A 19,817-nucleotide genomic window follows, 5' to 3' on the forward strand; every position below is an offset into this window, starting at 1 on the left:
GTAGTAGAAACTACTTGTACAATAAACTACGTCGACTAGTTAAAATGTCTATTATCCATAGCATCAAAACCAATTTATAACCAAAAGACTCACTAATCCTTTGATTATATTTGTTTTTGCATTTACCTACAAATAAATAATGAAAATTTCTAATAAACAATAAACGATCTTAGTTAAAGTAAAGGTCAAAATGGCATTGCTAATAATATGAATTTTTGCTTGTACTAGATTACTTAATGTGAGTCTTATATGAACGTAGCACACAGCAGATGCCAATTAATACTCATTGAATTTATTGAAACAGAATTTGTTTAAGCCGCTAAAGCCAATGGCGGCTGTGTTTCCAAATTACAAAATATACATCCGAATCGTCCATATAATTTCGTGGTCGAATACGATTTTTTGAAACATAATCAATATCACTCCACTTTTGCGTTATGCCTTCATCACCTCCATTCTCCCCCAACCCAAACCCCAACCTTTCAACCTCAGGTCATTTTAAGCACCATCTCTACCTTTGTTGGGCCTGTAATTGACCACTAGTTCTTTGTATCGCATCATATTCAGACTACTATGTCCCCTATCTCCGACGATTCGCATCCTGTATCATCTCACTGTAGACCCCCAACTATGGAAAACCCGCCGCTATTTCACCTGTTTTTTTATTTTTGATTTACCATTTTCTCATCAAGCCCTTCGCATATACATTAGATACCTTTTAGTTGTCGCTTTTTTAGTTTCTTACCCATTTCAACCGCCATAGTCTACACGTGACCCCTACGTCTCCCTATCGTGCAGAATTTGCGCTTACTTTACGTAGTGTTCAGTGTCCCCTGCCATAACCTCAGCACGGGTCAGACTCGTATGTTAGAGGTGTGTACATGTTCATATATGCACACGCGTTTTCGAAGGCATATGCCGCATGAATGTTCCTACACGGATCTCCTGCAGCTACTCTTTCAGACTTTTCTTCACCGCAATCGCTCTTATATTCAATGTCCTAGCATTTATTTCTTATTCACTGGCTATACTTTTGTCTTTTCTGTGTATCGTTATCGTTCGAAGCAATTTGTCATCATCACTATCGCCATTAACCCCAAAGATGCGGAACTTCTGTACTCGTTGTCAAATTCACTTTTCTCACTCGTTTTTTTCATTTTGTCAAAGATCGTTCACTATTGTGACTACTGCAATCTACCTTCACAATCGCTTAAACGCGAAGAATTCGATGTCATTATTAATCAGAGGCAGGGCTAGCTTTTCCCGAACTTCACCTTCATTCAACTGTGCCGTTTTGTTAAGAAAGAAGGTGATAGCTCAAGAAAAGAGGTTTCATTACATAGTTTCAGAGATGACCATTCTACAAGCAAGATTTCTCTTGCAAACAAGGGGAACTAATGCTGGTAATAATGGCAAAAACAAAATGTTTTCCTCTAGAATACAATCAGAGACATCAGTCTCGAATGATCTAATACCAATTTTGCGTTATTAGAACTATGATCTCATCACCATCATCATAAGTATCAAGGAACTCATCCCCCCTTGTATAATGTTGTTTTAGTTCTGTAGTCGTTATTAGAGATGCGTTTTATCATCCTTGGTTTTGCTGTTATTCTTACTGTCTTATTATTTTGCCAAAGCTAAATGACCCAAACGAAGGAATCCAACTGTAATATAATAATGTAATATAATTAATAATAATAATTAGTCTTGTAAACCAATCACAGCACTTAAACCAGAGTTGCCTTATCAATCTTCGGTCTTTCTCTGTTCGACTTTAATCTCTATCAGCATAATCCACTTCTTCTAGTAGCCATCCGCTAACAATGCCTTCAGTCACATCGAATCATCTAGCGTCTCTACGCTCTTACTTTTCCATCTCGATTTCATCATTAGTTGTGTTTCATAGTAGTTTTATGTACTCAAGTTGCTGCTCTTGCTGTTGTTTTTGCGACTGCTGCTGCTGCTGTTCAGGCAGCATTGCTGTTATATTCCATATGGCTGTTTTCATGTATGTGTGTGTGTTTGTATAAATCCTCTTGCTCCAACTCCACTTGCCACGAAAGATTTGTTGTTGGTTCTTCCTTCTTCTCTTTGAATCTATTGGGCGATTGCTCATGGTATCTGTTCACAATTATCATATGTAGCTTTCATCATCATCATTTTGCTTCTGATGTCTTCATTTTGCTCTGTGGTCGTCAATACAGGCGCAAAACATCTCGTACTGCTGCGGTTATTCAACCGTATTATAATGTATTCCGTACTTGTCTGTACGTGTATGTGTAATTGTGTTCATTTATCTATATATTTATGTATATATGTATTCATTACGTATTGACATTTTACACCGCCGAGTTCAACGAATCGTCTTTATTTCTTTTCTACTCGCTATGAACCTTATATTACAAAATACGAAAACCTAAAAGGAATCAAGAGTTCCGATCGAACGCGTGGTTCGCCTCTTATAAGCTGTTTCAATTTCTTATTGTTGCTATTGTCGAGTTGATCATGAATTGAGTCGCGTTATGCTTCGGCCAATGCACTGTCCTCTACAAATTATTTTTTCGCTGTGTTTATCTACTATATGTTTATATATGTATATCATGTTATCTAATCGATAGTGGGCCATCTGCCTTTACAATTCGTTCGAGCAGTTGCCAAACACTGTTGTTGCTATTAATATGCTTGCTGTTATTTTCATCAGCATGTCATAGTTTTGTAGTTGAAATACTATAATCGTTGTAGTTGTCTTCTTCAGTGTTATTTCTGGATGCCCGTTTGTTTCTTCGCCTGTCTTTGTTGCTGTCTTTTGCTGTGTGTTCCAAATCAATTACATCCATCTATGTCTATTATATCTATATATGTATATATTTGTATGTATATATATATATTTATGTACAACAACAATTTTTTGTCCTCTCCAGTTTGTCCACATCGTTCTCGATAATGAGGGGACCGGCTGGCTAGATAGATTATAGACACACTGCCCCACACTATTTTTAGATAAGGGACCAAACGTCTGCTGCGTGTCATTTGGTCCAAACTAGACAGGCAAATTCATTTGTCATTTCATTTTCTCGTGCTAATGATGACCCCATGCCCCTACCCCATGGATCGAGGAGATCACACCGGGATGTTGGATGCATTATGTGTGGTATTAATATACTGGATGTCAAACGCTATGAATACGTTCAAGTTGTTGTTGTCGTTGTTGTTGTAGGTGGTGGTGTTGTTGTTGTGGTTGTTGTCGTACGTTGGAAAGCTTGTTGTCGTGTCACTGGATTTTGTCAATTTTATATAGTGTTCTCGTTGGCATTAACATTTTAATGATTAATGTAATGATTTGCTGATGTCACCATTACTCTGTCGACTGTTAAACGACATTCCGCGTCGTTGATGCCGGTATTGAGATTGCTAAACACAACGAGAGAATATAATTTAAACAGTGGGTGACAAATCCATTCAAATTGAAACAAACAGAAAACACCCCCACAGCTAGTGATGGTTCACATTTTTTATCGATTATATGTATCTCAAGCACATCACAGACTTGCTAGACACACAAATTCATCGTTCGTTCACCCGGCAAAATGTGGGTGGTTGTATCCACTGTTCGAGTCCCGCATTGAAGACCTTTTTTGGTATCAAAATATGAACACGCTGTCGTAATGTGCCTCGAACAATATGTTGTTGAAAGAAGTTAAAACAGTTAAATCGTACTTGATCCTTAGGTGAAGTCTGACAAAGCACCTTTCCGTAAAGCGGTGCCTGATGAATGATCGCTGGGTAAGACAAATATCATGCATCATGCTATTTTTTGTGCCCCAAGAACCATACTTCACCCAGTTTTTTGTCTTTCTTTGTCATTCGTTACTAAAGGATCAAGGCAAGAACAAACAGCACTAGGTGAAGGCAGGATGACGATGTTAGGTTAGTTGCACGCGTGATTCCACAGCGGCGAAAAATAATGCAATGACTGCATTATCCGGGTTCAAAACCTAAATAAAAGCAGGGCAGCGGTCTACAATAAAGTTGCTGCGAACATGAATAACTTCTGCTTGTTTCAATTTAACTGGCTGTCACTTGCGCTCATACACACGTTCTGCAATCGAATCCATTTTTGCAGTAGGAATAATAATAGTAGCTGACCGACACTGTTGTACGACCTGCGCCTTCTTACTCCTAACAAGTACGTATTATTTAAAATACAATTAAACTGATGATAATCTTTCATTGATAAACTTACCCGATAAAAATTTATTGTAGAGAAATCCGCTACTAACCGATTTCGCACTTAGTTTAGTTATTTTTGGTGGCAGTTTGTTATATATTTTATGTTTACGATTTTTTTTGCAACAGAGATTATCTTGACCATTTTTTATTCGAACATTGTATATAACACCAAGCTATTGTTCTAAAGATTGACAGATCGATCAATAGCACTATGGCTTTCACAAATTTCCAAAAAAGGTCGACCAAAATTGTGAACGTATTCACCTCAAACAATAGTGGTTTATGACATTTATCGCCTTTATCGACTCTATAGCCACACAGCCCACCACAGAATCAGCAAAAGCATACAATTCGGCAAGCGAAAACGGATATTTAGTAACAAGTAGAGGAATTCAAACTATATAATAAAATATAAATTTTTTCAATTGGAACGAGAAGATCGATCAATCAGACTTGCAGACAGACCCAATTAATTCCCTCAGATCGTACAAACAGCGTGACATCACAACAACACATTCCTGATTGGCAGAATATAGAAATCACTGACTTAATTGTATTGAGGTCATAGTACATGAATGCGTGTCACACAATAAACACAGGCTCGGTCATTTACACACGCGCCCACATTCAGATATACGCATATAAAACAAACATCATCACACAAAGGGAAGAAAATAAAACGATTCAGATTCAAAGCGAAAAAAAAAACATTTCAATAACGTACGATCAACATTACCGACATCCACGAACGAAGATGTGTGTATATATAACAGTAAAAATAGAAATAATAATAATTATTATAGTTGAGAGCCATCGTGAGTTGACTTTAAGGCTCCTGTAAAGCCTTCCTTGTTTATATGGATCCTGTCCTACAGTTAGTCAACTCTCGTTGTGTTCATCGGTCAGTTAATCGCCATCCTCAGCATTATAAGCATATTGGTCTAAATTTTCAAGTAGCTTGACTCATCTTCATCATATCGCAAGTTTCGTAATGACCGCATTTTTGACGGTCCATTGCTACTGCTGCTTGATGTTGTCATTCGATTGGTCGTCTTCATTATTTTCTCAGCCTACTTATGATCATTGTCCCTCTCGTCTTGTTTTAATTACCTTAACATTTATACTTTATACACAGATTATTCTATCATCTAAAGGGAAGGGGGACGCCATACTATAGAGCCTGGTCTGGCCCTCAAGGCAGCAATATACAACGGGGCATATTACAAAGCAATCAATGTCTGTGAATGTCTGTCTTTAAACGCTATGTACGGTTTCAATGCTTGTTTCTGTCACGATCGATGTATGAGGTCTGTTGAGATGTCGTTGTGTGTCAGCTATCGTCACGGCCTTCGATCATCAATCAACATCGAGGTGTCACAGGCTTCACCTTCACATAAGTGTTTACTAGTCTGTTTTCATTCGCACTGTTATTCTTTTCCTTATCTTCAATTGTGTTGTTTATGCATTAGGGCACAGATGCATAGAGCGTATCGTATAGCATGTTTCTTGTGTCTGAACGTTTTTTGTATTGTAAGTCGGCTTTGCTTGTAAGATTACGTTCTTGCTTGCTGTGTACTCATATATTTGCACGTGTGTGTGTGTGGCTGTGCGTTTCTGTAGTTTATATTGTGTATCCTTGTCTCTGGTAGGTGAAGTTACACCTCGATGATTCTTATGTGTCTCAGCTGAACGACCTTCATATGGGCCTTCACTACAGCTTTTTTAAATTCATCTGATCGTCGTCAGTTATTACTATCCCACTGTCACAGTATCAGAAACATTCTTATACAAAGAACAGTTTTGGTTTCCAGCCCTTGCTGAGCCCTCGAAACTAATTATTATTATTTGAGTTTGCCTAAAATTTGAATGTTACATCGACCCCTTATTGGGGCTAATCACCTTGTTGTATAATCTATTGATGCTATTACCTTTGCATATATATATATATATATGATCTACAATCGGACGTGTATAGTGCGGTTGTTTGTTCAATGTCTTTTCCGCTTCGTGTGCTTGTATCTGTTATTAATTTCCGCCTGTGCTAGTTTGTCCGTACGTGCGTTTGTCATTCGATTCGTTTCCGTTGAATTCGACTCACTTACGTTTTTACAATGTGGCGATTCCCAATACCAACCATATTGGCTGCCGGTGATCCTACACAGTAAATCGCCGCAACGACGGACTGCTATTCCACTTATAATGTATTATACATACAATGAATGTCAAAAAAATCACGAAGCAAAAAGAGGATGAGTGTGCGAGGATGGATGCTGGCGCTGTTTGTGTTTGAAATTTTCTTTGTCTGTTGCTTCACCTGCTGTTTGCCTGCTTCTTGCTTGTTAGTTGCTGACGTACTGGTTTCTTATTGTGGTTTGATCCACGCTATCGTCGTCTTCTTATTTTTCAATCGTCTTCTACTTGTTATATATATATATATATATATATATATATATATATATATATATATGATACCAAGTCTGCGTGTTTGTCTTTCTATCTCTCTGAACTTGCGTGAAAAGCCTGCGGTGATTTTTGTTTGTATGACACTTAACAGTCAACCAACCATGCATCATCGATTATAATCTTTATAGTTAATTGTATAGTATCAGCATTTCATCATAATTGTATATATGTCATTGATTTGACATATACAATCTTACCTATGATCACCGTTATGATCGTCGTACTCATCCAAGTCGGATCGCATTTCATCCGCTTCATCATTATCATCACTATCCACATAAAGGCAAATCTACATGAAAATAAATCAATGAATGAATCAGTCAATCGCATCATATACAAAGAAGCAGCCGGCTCGTACAATAGTGTTTTGTGTGCACGGCCTTTTCCTTTACCACCTGTTCTCCGTCATTGCCATTTGATTTTCGTCTTAGTTATCCTCGACCTGCTGGAACTCCGCAACGTACAGGCTCTTGTCAATTTGCTTTGGGATGGGCTTGATTTCAGTCTGCAGTTCCGTTTCGATGCGGTGCAGGGCGAAGCGGTCATCGTATGTGATAAGGTTAATAGCAATGCCGAGGTGGCCAAATCGGCCGGACCGCCCGATGCGGTGAAGGTACGTCTCGGCGTTTTTCGGGAAATCAAAATTGATGACAACGTTGACCGCTTGAATATCAATGCCTCGCGTAAACAGATCCGAACACACAAGGTTACGACACTGTCCGGCGCGAAAGTCGTGGAACACGCGGTTTCTGTGCTGTTGAGACATTTTTGAGTGGATGTAGTAACAGGAGTAGCCCAGATCTGTGATCTTCTTTGCGAGCAGCTCCACGCGCTGGGTTGAGTTGCAGAAGATAATCGATTGGTTGATCTGCAGTTTCGAGAAAAGCGTGTTTAAGCAGTGAACCTTTTGGCGTTCCTGCACGAACGCATAGTACTGCGTCACACCTTTAAGAGTGAGCTCCTCCATGAGGTTGATTTCATATGGGTTCCGTAGGTGGCGACGCATGAACTCTTCAACGGTCAATGGAAACGTCGCTGAATAAAGAAGGATTTGCCGCTCCTGTGGCAGAAACGAGATCACACGATCTAGTAACCCCTTGAAGTCCTGTGAGAGGAGCTTGTCAGCCTCATCAAGCACGAGCATTTGGCAGTTGTTCATCTTCGCCACTTTCTTCTCCATCAGATCGAGAATACGACCCGGCGTGGCGATGATCACATGAACGTTTTCGTAGATACGCATAATATCGTCTTTAAGGTTGGTGCCACCAGTCGTGACCATGACACGTGCATTCATATGTTTCGACATTTCGATGCAAATCTGTGATGTTTGAAGAGCTAACTCCCTTGTTGGCACGATGATCAGAGCCTGAATGTGGTCTTTTGTCGGGTCGATCTTTTGAAGAACAGGGATTGTGTATGCACCCGTTTTACCTGTACCGTTCTTTGCTCGAGCAAGGATATCTCTGCCAAGCAGGGCGATCGGGATCGAAGCCTCTTGAATGGGCGAAGGCTTTTCCCAGCCCTTCTCGAAGATGCCCATGAGTAGCTCGCGCTTTAAGCAAAAGTCATCGAATTCGTTGCCTTTAGTATCAGTGACATCTGAAGTCTTCTTACGGTTGTCTTTCGGTGGCAGTTTCAGCTTGGCCTTCCAGGACTGGTCGTCTCCACCATCCATGGTGCCTGCTATCGACGTCATCTCCGCCTGCTGCACGCGTCACCGAACACACACTCACTTGCTGACTCACTAGCTCCTCGTTAATCTCACTACACCGGTCGCCGGTCTCCTTACTTAGTCAAATATTGTTTTTCACACACTGAGTCTCTACCACGAATGATGTTTGTATTAAACCTTAGCGTCACCGTAACGATACTTGACTTGAAACACACCTTGTCCGTTGTCAAATTTATTCCGCTTTAAAGATAATCATCAATTACTTCGCGTTCTGAAAACAAGTAAAACAAATGCATCACATAGCAGTATGTACCTTAAAACAAGGTCAAATAATTACTGTTATATGCTTCTTTTACATCGCTTCAACTAATAATTATGAACTGTTATTTGAAGGGGATCGAAAAGTTCAACGCGAAACGTCTAATATGAAAGGTAAAGGTTTTTTTTTACTTCAAGTAAACATGTCGTAGATTTGTCAGTAATTGCATATTTAGGTCTGAACAATTAGGATCTAAGTTCACGCCCGTACAGCTTTGAATGCCATTGAAATTATATAACAGTGGCGCCAAAGGCCACAATGTACATAACTTTCACAGATTTTCGTACTAAAATCATTAATCCATGCTCAAGTTTATCAAGTTTGAACTGATAGTATAATTTAAATCATCAGCAGTCGGCCCAGAATAATGACGACTGGATGAAGCGTTTCTACCATAAAGTTAGCCACCAATAGAGAAAAACGGTGGGAGACTTAATGAACCCAGGCAAGCAGTAATAATATCACTGAGAAACGAAACGATCCAAGAGGCTCCTGAGAAAAAGCAATAGTTACTGAACATGCTTATCACTACTCTAGAATACAATCTGTAGCACGCAACAACGCACAACGTATACTTCAGGAAAAAGTACTCTAATTTACTTCATTGATATCTAAGGATTATTTTTTAGTCATTTGTAGATATCTGAACTGTATCTACGGCATCTAAGTGTATTCCGTGCGTATATGTAATGGGATCAGTTTGTGTTAATACACCAGAAATAATCGGTATTCCGAGACTATTACAGATATTTTCTTGCGGCAGTATCAGCTAATAAAGCGGTTTATTCGCAACTGATCGAAAAAATTATCTTTTCTGCCTTATTCCGCTGATTAGCATTACAAGCACAAATGTCAGCTTTTCAGGGGCTAAAGAGACATCAACGAGGAAACACTTTGTTTGTCATGAAACACGGGCAGTTGTCACACCACTCCCGTACGAATAATGCCCATTGAGGACTCGAGTCCTCTTTGCTGCGGGTTCACTCATTGAATGTTTCTGATAATAAGATTAGGCTGTAGTTTTGCGCCTCTAGAAAATCTGTAAAAAAGACTGACATTGGCTGAATTCCATTAGAGTTCCATTAGAGGCCATAATCAGCCCCATTTGATATGGATTGCATCTAGATAAAATCTCATCCCTGTTAAAAAAAATTGCGAATACAGGTTTTTTTTATCATGAATAATATCAAATGACTGACACGTGTAAAACTACTCGTAAAACTGTTTCACGGTCTCACTAAAAAGGAGATGAACATCCGCGTATTATGCCATCTATTCGTTTGGGCCAAAGAATCACCTACAATTTGTTAACCTTAATAAACTGCAATAGATTCAACCTAACAACGTAGCTGTAAGCGTTTATACCTTCATTATTAATTAAATACACTCTGCTATAGCGTAAATTACAAAGGCAATATTTCTTAACATTAATCTAAAAATTCAGCTAAGGGCCGTTAATGGTTCTAGCGCAAAAAAATTTACTCCAAAGTGATTCTTCGGGCATGAGGTAATAAAATCAGTTAATTCTCTCTATTTCAGCCATAGTGGACTTCTGTGCAGAAATCTTTTTGCGCAGGACAGTCATGCGTTGTAGTTACTACACTAGACATTGTCAAATAACATTAGTGTACGCTACTTGAATGTTGTTTCTTGTTATGCAGCTAATAACCTGGATGGACTGCTGCTGCTATTAGTAACCAGAAAGGAAAACAAGCCAGTTTCTGGGTATATTGTGCGTAATATTCTAATTAGAAGTGACATCACGAGATCGGTTCATTCGGCTCGGAGTCGCTGGCGTGGCAGCCGCAGCTGCTGCTCACAACACCCATAACACACAGCCACGTCGATGGCAAGAACGTGCCATTGAACAAATACACGTACTTTCCTGCGGCTCGAATCACACTGTCAGCCAAAGTGGTAGAAGCATTACTGCCGCCATAACCACTATCACCGCCAAACATGACTGGCAGGAGCAGTAACCGCCATTAGCTTTCGAGCAACCCATCGCAGATCCCCACCTCGTGACGCACTCGCCGCAGTGCATCAGAATCACCATATCAGAATAGCAGTAACATGAACAATTGTAGAACAAAGCAGCACATTCGAAGATAAACAAATCAATAACAATTTGTTTGGTGTTTATTTTTTGTCAGCCAACAACAACGATTCATACCCTCATGTGTGATTGCAGCAAACACTAATCGGTGATGACACCGATAAATACCGACAATCTACAACCTAGTAACGCCACACTTAATGAGGTGATAAGCTATTGAGAGGATCTTGCAAAAAAATAACTTCTGCCAAAAAACAACGTATTCGTACTTAGTCACTGTTTTTCCTCTCTTACGCAAACTTAAGTATGGGGGAAAACACGATTCGAAAATGACTACTGAATTTCTGCAGTACTGGGACTATGAAACAGAAAAGGTAAGTCTGTGTCTTGTTCATCAAACGCACAAAGCGCTTGATATCTAATATGTAGTATAATAGTATTCACTATGTGTACATACACGGACCGCCACACAAAGAGGGCACGAATATGTAAAAAAAAGCTGCCAATTACACAAGTGTGTTCGGTTAATGTCTACGTACGCATTGTACCTACAGAGTAACTATTCGAATCAGGATACTAATATCTTCCATTATTTAAACTGTGTGAATAACTGATTCTGTGAGGTCGGAGTTTTATTGATTCTGAGGTAACATCTTTAGGCAAACTCGAGAATGTTCACATTTAAAGATTACTCAAATGAATGCATGAAAACAGTTCTTCTGCTAATTTCAAAGGCAATGCTTTAGGCAGTAACGACATTTTGTGGCCGTATTGCACGTATTACGCTTCTATCATAGTTAGTCTTTCCCCCACCCCCCTTGACATGATATAAACGTATTAATATTGTGAATAATCACTCTTCGCCGCTTTTCAACGGGACGCGAATCCTGAGAAGCGCGGAGCCAAACAACGAGTCAGTTTATGGTAGATTCCGGTGGATTAGGTAGGTCGACTAAAACGCGGAATATGTTTATGGGAACCATGGAGCATTTTCCCTACTTAGTCGTGCCTCGTTGTTTACTTTGCCACACGGAGCAAAATAATACGAAGTTTTGTCAGAAGTCGCTGGTTGCTACAGTTGCAGGGGCAGCTCATGCGAGCGCCATTTAAGCTCTGTTGTCGAGAGGTTGAGACTATTAGAAATTAATAAAATAAAACGACGAATCAAGAATTAGATACGTGAGATTTATAACTGGCTCAGGCCATAGAAAACACACTTCTTATTAAAGTGGCCAGCTCATGCCAAGAACTGGGATCCAATTAATCACCTCAGTAGATCGTTGTTCTTGACCATCTCCCAGGCCGCCCCCTACTGCTGGAGAAGTTGAAATACCTTAAGCAATGACAATAAAAATAAAACATGAAAATTCAGTGTCGCTGCTAGATGGCCTTTTGAGTCATAACCAACAAATAAAACTTGGTTCCTTAATAGTATCAGATCGTTCGATCAGTTTAAGTTACAGCGATCGTTGTCTATACATTTACCACTGTTGTATCCATGTATAATTCACGTCGTGGCACCAAAGAACAAACGGCTTGGCACAGCCCAGTCACCGGATCGACGAACACAAACGGCAACTCGTGATATAGTAACAGTAACGAGCCCTTACAGTCAAATACCTTCGAAATAGAGGCTACGATGCTGTTCGACGACGGGATTTACATTTGCTATGCCAAGAGACGATTTCACAACAACAGCATAGGTTTGCCCTCGTGTTTCGATTTAAGGCAATAAACGAACAAAAAATCGGGACAGAAAAGTACTGGCGAAGTTAAGCAGCTTAATGCGAACGAACACCCCTTTAACATTAAACCGAACGCGGAAAACGAAACCAAGTTCGGTTACAAAGTTGATAAAGAAGACGACATCGAGTCGGTGCGGGAAGCATACACATGTGCTAGTAATACACTCAAATTTGACTTTGTCAATCAATCGGTCATCATTATAGCGAGCCGCTAGGAGTTGTTAGTGCAGCAGCAGCTATGTCGGCAGATAAAATCACGGCATAGACGTAAGTTAGTAGTAATACATGTTCATACAGTTATTCTAGTTGAGCACAGCTAAGATAGCATGGTACAGGATGCCGGTGACGCACGGTGTGGTCTCAGAGAGCCACGGCGGAATGTAGAGCCGTGTTTGTTCCTGCTGCTGCTGCTCCATAATGGCTATGTACGCATAGCAATATATTCAGATGCGTCGACCCCCAGACACACACACATACCACACGGTACATTGGACAACACACAGTTAGGACGACGGCCGCAAGGACCCACTAGTTAATAAGGCAACGAACCGGCTGAAAAAGCATACTAAATGGACCCAGGCTATGTATGGAACGGCAACCCCGCTGAAAATCCGCCTCTAACACTCATTACGAAAGTGTCGACCTACCGTGTAATCAGCGATCGACAACGTCCTGAACCCGAATGCAACCAACAATAAATACAACTAGGTAAACTCACTTGGTGTAGTTGTCCAACTTGCCGCAATATCGTTTCCTTAAGCAAGATGGCGGTCGGGCGTCGAAAATGATGACGTGATCTCCGCTTGAAGCGAGCTGGGCGATTCAACACAAAAAGGTGCAAAAACCATACCTCTAAACCATACAGAGCTAACTACGAAAGAGTACATAAAATATAAACATTGCTCATAAAATCATTACAGAAACCAATTCAAACGTGAAACAATGTAAAACAGAATAGAATAAAGCTACATCTTACTCCAGATATATGTTTATGATAAAAACAGGTATGATCAAAACGGAGAAGATTCAAGAGCAAGGCATGCAGTATTTATAGGCAAAGGTCAGGTTTAGCAGGCTCAAACATTACGCGGTAAGACATCAGATTAGATGGGCATATATTTTTAACGACTTTTCAATCGATACTATTCACATACTTGGACAGGCAAAAGAGGCTTTCGATGCAATGGTTTGTACTGTGCTCCAAAGAAAGGGAATCTCTAATGGAAGCACAGTGAATGAAGAACAGAATCTTTTGCTTTTAATAGGTGTTCCGCGATTCCAAAAATTCTTAACGTCAATCGTGCTACGGAAAACTTCATCATGTTATGGTCTTAGGTCTTTCAATACCAAGATATATTCCGGTCATTTTAGAATGATTTACCAGGGTGCAGTTCACCAAGGTCTAAACAAATTATGACAGCGATAACACAGCTTATTGTTAGAAGTCATTGCCTTAAGGGGAAGATGTTTTTCTCATTTTCTCATGCTTTTTTTCGACTAATGCCTGGCTGATATCTAAGGACCATAGCTGGGTAGTTTCATTTGTCAAAATGAACTCGGCCAATGCCAAGATAATTTTTTAGAGCACTTGAAGTAACGAAGCAGTCTCGGTTAACATGTTAAAGGGAATAATTCATAAAGATTATTCCTGCCTAGAAAATGCCAAAAACAAGGTATAACTTACTGTCGTTAGCAGAACGAAGAACGCTGCACTTAATCACTATGACCGAAATAAAATTACGTTTCGATTAGACAATATTCTAAATGTTCTTTTTCGTTAGCTAGTTGACGAAACGCAGAAAACAGCTCTTACAATCTTTGGCTCCATTTTTTGATGCTTTAATGCCGTAATGTATACGGTCACACCTAACCAAGAAATTGTAGTAACTGCACATTATAATATATGTTGCCTTACAAGTTTTGAATTGCTTCTAGAGCCAGTTGTTGAAGGTCTGAATGCCGTGCGAAAGTGAATTATGTACGTTTTAAGCAGTAAGAGCTTAAGCATCTCGTATCACTGACAACGTCTGGTGAAGATCTTTATTCTTGAAAAATATTAGTACATATTTAACAACATATTACATAATTCATTCAATTATTTTGTACTATAATTTGATCTAAATCACATGGCGCGTGAGGGCCGTGTGCCTTTCAATTTTGCTCCTAGAAATAAAACCGTTTAAAGAACCACGAAATACGAAGTAGAATCATTAAAGGAATATTTAGAAACTGAAAAATTAAAATAGATTAGTGTCACTAACCTGAATAAACTCTGCTTACAACGGTTAAATAAAAAAAACTTATTATTATTTCTAACATATACTTTTTTGAGGTATAAGTTAAACGTCAAAAGAACCTTTGAATTAACACTGTTTGAAAAAAACTGTACACCTTTTCAGAAAATGTATTCCCTTTCCAAATTAAAAAAGTACACTCCAGCGAATAAATACTAATCACTATAAAATTTGGTTTAAAAATTAAAATCACGCATTTTTACAAGGACTTTTTTTTAAAATTGATGTTACGGCTGGCGTCTGCTGGATGCATGTATCCTTGTGCTCATACAGAACCGCTGCACTTATTTTGCTTGTCCTGGACTACCTTTTTATTTGGTTGGTGTGACAATCATATTCCAATAAATGGCTATCACACAAGGATAACACCAAACATACAGTAAATATGAAATAGCTAGAATAACACTGAGCAACGAAATATACTTTTTCCATGAGAGACACGCTCTTCCTATCCAGTATAGAGCGATTTATTTTTACGTGTCGTCCTCGTTGACCGGTAATGATGCTTCGAGCTACATATATTCCCTATTTAACAAAAACCTAATGCAGAATAGGACCAACTGTGACAACTATCACTTTCATATTATTGTACGGGTTATCGTTGCATAATCCATATGCAAAGACTAATACCTTGAAAAGACCATGATAAGAATTCTAACGTTCCTCTTGTTCATATTAGTAGCGAACTTAAAAATGAAAAACATATATATATATATATATATATATATATATATATCAAAGTACATAGATTCCATCACAACATAAATATATTTGGATACCTATTACCTATTTGTATACTCCAGCATCACAAACTCATTATTCATAATAAGAGCTCTTAGATTGCTCAAGCGCATGCTTACTACAAGTAGCAACCTAGTTGCACACCATGACGACGTACGAAAAGGGCCATGATAGTAGGAACATAGTTTAAATTATAATACAAACTCGATTATCCATAACTCGCGTTACTGGTTATGGAACAGACAATCATTGCAAAAATTCGTCTTGGAAGTCTTTTCACAGCTTCACAAAATTTCATTTAAAAAATCATAGCAAACCGTTTTGAATTTGAGGATGTGTATTTCAAGAAGGTGACAACTCTCGTATTGTCACTGGTACGGCAGCGGTTATAAGTATTTTAATTTTGAGACTATATTCCTAACGCAATGTTGCAATGAGTATTTCTCGATTGGCATATTTACGCAACACTTGCCTCCCCGGCAGACAGTGCATCCAATTGACCGGCAATTGCTTTTCGCTCGTCAAGTAGTGCTCGTAACTGTTCCCTGTCCTGTTTACTTGGTGGAGGCAATGTTAGTGACGAGGACCTTGATGATCGAGCGCTATTTCGCCGTCGCCAAAAATGCTCAAGAATATCGTTGTCGATTTGGCGCAAACGCCCTTCCAGCTTTTGGATAACTTGGCGTCGGCGAGCGGCTTCAAGGAGTGCGTGCAGCATGCGTACGTTTTGTGCCGAAATTGATATTAACTGGGACTGGCACCTACGAAGTTCAAGAAACACTTCATCGTCTTGATCCGCCGCCTAATTTCAAAAATTCGAAAAGAACAGGCGTAAAAAATACACTGAACTATCGAAAAGTCGGCTTCCATAGACTTAGAATAAACCAATACAGTACATCTGATACATACTAACAAAGTCTCTGACAACAACAACGTTTCTATTATAATTACCTTTTGGGCAGGCGATTGCATCACACCAAGTTCTTCAAGCTCTCGCCGAATCCGTTGCTCGATTGAAGCGGCGCTCGAGGACGATACGGTTTGCCGCTGGGGTACGACAATAGGAAGTTTGTCTCTTGAAAACCCGATCACATTTTCTTCAATAAGACATGACATCAAGCGTTGCGTCAAGGTCCCATAGCGTTCATCGCTAAGTGATTCCTTCGTAGTTTGATGCAGCACCTATTTAGGGACATATTCAAAATACCAGTGCCCAAACTCCATTAGTGTCCTATTGTTTTAAATTTCATTTTTTTTATGCGCAGTGATAAGCTTAATATTGCTTTATTACCACATACCTTTACTAGACCAATTGCTTTCGCGACATGCTAAAGCCTACTAGATAGATATAAAGGTTTGCATGATCGCACGTCTAATGGTCTGTGAGGTAATGATTTATCAATGCAGGTACCGTTTCCACATTTTCGATCAGTCGGACAGTTGAAGCATCCGAAGCTGCCTCTCTCTGTTCTTCAAGTAGATCATCCTCGGCCCACTTGACAGTATAGTGCGTACCTAATGCAGGTACTTTTACGTAGTCCGAGGATTTAATTGCCTCTTGAGCTTCTAACAGGTTTTCAAGTACCTAAAATTTTTAGAGGCTTGTGTTATAAAAGTTCTGTTTCATTTTACGTCTATGTAGTACATTAAAAGCCTTAAACCGCAACGAAATTTTAAAGGATTATACGTCACGTCTGTATTCTACAAAATGTACATGAGTATTAAGGGTGAATCTAATACTTAACCTTTGTCCTTGCTATTTTGTAAAGATTTTGAGAATTTAGAAAAATGTAGCGGAGTTGGTATTTTAGTAACTAACCTGAATATGTTCATCAGATAAGGGTTTGCAGTACTCGCCGAGATAAGCCCAGAATTGGTGAGGTGCATCGTTGGACGGCAAAGGTGGTACCCCAGCCTTTCCAGCTTGTCCTCCAGGTTCTTTTGGTCCTTTCATTACCTCTGGACTCACCGTGGCACCTGCATCGTGGCTGACGTTTTCGGTCACCACTTCAATACCGAATGCTAGACCACTTTTTCCATATTTGTCCTTCGAACTCTGTTATTCCATAAGAGATAACGCAATATATATATATATATATATATATATATTTCATCAGGATATCGATAAGACGGTTCTGCTCTTCCTGTGTATTCGGGTACTGTGTTTCTTAAAAAATCAACCTCATGGCTTATTATATCGACTGATAAGAATATAACGAAAGTGGTACTAAAACAAGGATTCGTGCTCGACGTTTTCTAGATATCCAACATACATTATTCAGGAATCTAATCTAACCTTTTTGGCAGATTTATGTTCAGCAGTATTCGGTCTTGCTCTCTTACTCTGCGAACCGCCTTGAAGAGGCGACGAGGCTCTATGCTTCTCTCCTTTATCCCGCTCCAAACGGTTTCGGTCTCGATTCGTAACGGGCTCATCGTGGTCAAGTGCCTCTAACTGCTCTCGAAGTTGTTGCTTTCGTTGTACGACAGCTACAAGAAGAGTCTCTAGCTCCAACTGAAGGGAATCGACATCTTCTATTGATGGCTAGTAAGATGTATTAAAACAAAGTTGGTGCATAAATAATTGTAGACAACATATACGGCGATACGGATACAGCTTAGGCAAAATATTAACACAAAGGACACATAGTTTTGAACATTCTGTTGGAGAAGGTAGAGTTCTACACAACAAGGGTCCTAATGAAATAAAAGACATTGTCTGAAACAAGAGGTTAAAAGAGTCCTGCTTGTATACCTAGGTACTATCGCACTCTTTATTCGTATACAAGTTATATATGGAGTATAGGTTTGTGTTGTGGCGCTCTGGTGCTTGTATTAGAGAAATAATACGAAACAGGCACGTAGATTAGCATATAATAACTGACAATATCATATGTTTATGTTGCGTCACTTCTCTCAAATGTTTTACTGATGATTTTTGTTAGATCGATTTAACAAGCGCACTTACTTTTCCAAGCCTTCCATCAACAATTGCTGCGTACTTTGGACACTGATCACGAACGTCTATGATTGGAAGCTCCTGTTGTGTAGATAATTCATCCTCGAGACTGTCGGACGTATTTTCCGATGAGCCCCCAGAAGAGCAAGGTTTGCTTGCCCGGCTAACTTTCATGTTTCAATTCGTGCTATAAAACTTCAACGACTTTTGCGTAGTCGGAGCATCGATCGGATCAAACCAATCACAGAACCGTAGACTCCATGAAATCAACCGTTCAATCTATCGATAAACATTAAAGTTCAAATGTTAGGATAACATAAATGCTGCCCATGTCTCTCTCGAAATCATAATAACAAAGTATGCGTTTCGCGTTTCCTGTCATTCCGAATGTGCGTCGAATTTGCGTTTATTATTATTATCATCACTATTGCAGCAGAAGCTGTTATTGTTGTTATGATTGCTATCGTTGCCTGCAGATGGAAGAGGTGATCTGTTTTTAAAATTATCGTCATTGCTATGCTCTACAGCTAAAGTAGAAAGTTAAATGCAAAACCTAGACACGTGCAATGGGCAAGAGAATCTGCGTTAAACCTTGCAGTGATGGGGAAGCAACCGCGCCAGCTGCTTTACGTGCAGTGCTAATTTGCTGTTTGTTTTCCTCTTATTATATATCGATTCTTGGGACTACATATTGCTTGCAATAATATCCCAGTTATTGAAGGAAGGGGATGTTAGTGAATTGCACGGATTTATCGTTACCTAGACCAAATAAAATTTTTCAGTTTAGATCGGATTACCGATGAAATTCATGTGTCGGCTACATGACAGAAAAAGAAGACAAAAAACATCAACATTTCTGGTCATAAATAGGCATTCATCCTTTACAGGATAAAAGGGAAAATATCATTCACAATCTCTTAAGTTTCAAGCTTTACTGATGTGTGTCTCTATCTACAGTATTTTAGTTTCCGAAGTGGCTTTTCTTTTGCGTGAGGCTAGTTGTGACGGTAGAGCACGTGTCCAAGGCTACAATTTGTTGAACCGTTTCAGGAATTCGACCAGTCTATATTTGGAGGCGCTTATGTCGTACCGATAAAACCGTTCATTCGTGTCGATTCCCAGCATGTTAGCCTGCTACTTAAAGTGGATTGGAACTTAAAAGTGGAAAATGAACGCTCGATTGCATAAACAGAAACATCATACTAAAAAGGACGATGTGCATTTCTCAGAAGGGCTGGCGTCATAGGATCATAGGTTTCACTGGCTTTACCCTAGCACTAGGACCGACTTACAGTCTGGTTGTTACCAGCGACATATTGCGGAAAAAGCTAGTTA

General features: G+C 39.4%; 2 protein-coding genes across 3 annotated transcripts; both read right to left on the reverse strand.

Annotated features, from left to right (window-relative positions):
• Positions 1-270: 270 nt before the first annotated feature.
• me31B (ATP-dependent RNA helicase me31b) lies at positions 271-14,409 on the reverse strand. Its single transcript, XM_022846699.2, has 2 exons — positions 13,136-14,409; positions 271-8,639 (listed from the first exon to the last, which is right to left on the reverse strand). The coding sequence occupies exon 2, from the start codon at positions 8,390-8,392 to the stop codon at positions 7,124-7,126; it is 1,269 nt and encodes a 422-aa protein (XP_022702434.1). The 5' UTR covers positions 8,393-8,639; positions 13,136-14,409; the 3' UTR covers positions 271-7,123.
• An 88-nt stretch (positions 14,410-14,497) lies between these two features.
• Positions 14,498-18,979, reverse strand: LOC111268019 (transcriptional adapter 3). Of its 2 annotated transcripts, none has more exons than XM_022846698.2 (6): positions 18,492-18,979; positions 17,820-18,038; positions 17,343-17,579; positions 16,935-17,108; positions 16,475-16,705; positions 14,498-16,325 (listed from the first exon to the last, which is right to left on the reverse strand). In XM_022846698.2, exons 1-6 carry the CDS (start codon positions 18,654-18,656, stop codon positions 15,981-15,983), a joined length of 1,371 nt encoding a protein of 456 aa, XP_022702433.1. In that variant the 5' UTR covers positions 18,657-18,979; the 3' UTR covers positions 14,498-15,980. The 2 variants fall into 2 exon arrangements, with proteins under 2 accessions (XP_022702433.1, XP_022702432.1); XM_022846697.2 differs by having other exon boundaries at positions 17,820-18,068; positions 18,492-18,978.
• Between the last annotated feature and the right edge of the window lie 838 nt (positions 18,980-19,817).

This window comes from Varroa jacobsoni, unplaced genomic scaffold, assembly GCF_002532875.2.
Source record: "Varroa jacobsoni isolate VJ856 unplaced genomic scaffold, vjacob_1.0 scaffold_1248, whole genome shotgun sequence".
Lineage (NCBI taxonomy): Eukaryota > Metazoa > Arthropoda > Arachnida > Mesostigmata > Varroidae > Varroa > Varroa jacobsoni.

Coding starts and splice junctions, on each gene's coding strand:
- me31B (XM_022846699.2), bottom strand. CDS start 8,392: ATGACGTCGATAGCAGGCACCATGGATGGTGGAGACGACCAGTCCTGG.
- LOC111268019 (XM_022846697.2), bottom strand. CDS start 18,656: ATGAAAGTTAGCCGGGCAAGCAAACCTTGCTCTTCTGGGGGCTCATCG. Junction 18,069..18,491: donor TTGATGGAAGGCTTGGAAAA/GTAAGTGCGCTT, acceptor ACATCTTACTAG/CCATCAATAGAAGATGTCGA. Junction 17,109..17,342: donor TATCTGATGAACATATTCAG/GTTAGTTACTAA, acceptor TAAAAATTTTAG/GTACTTGAAAACCTGTTAGA.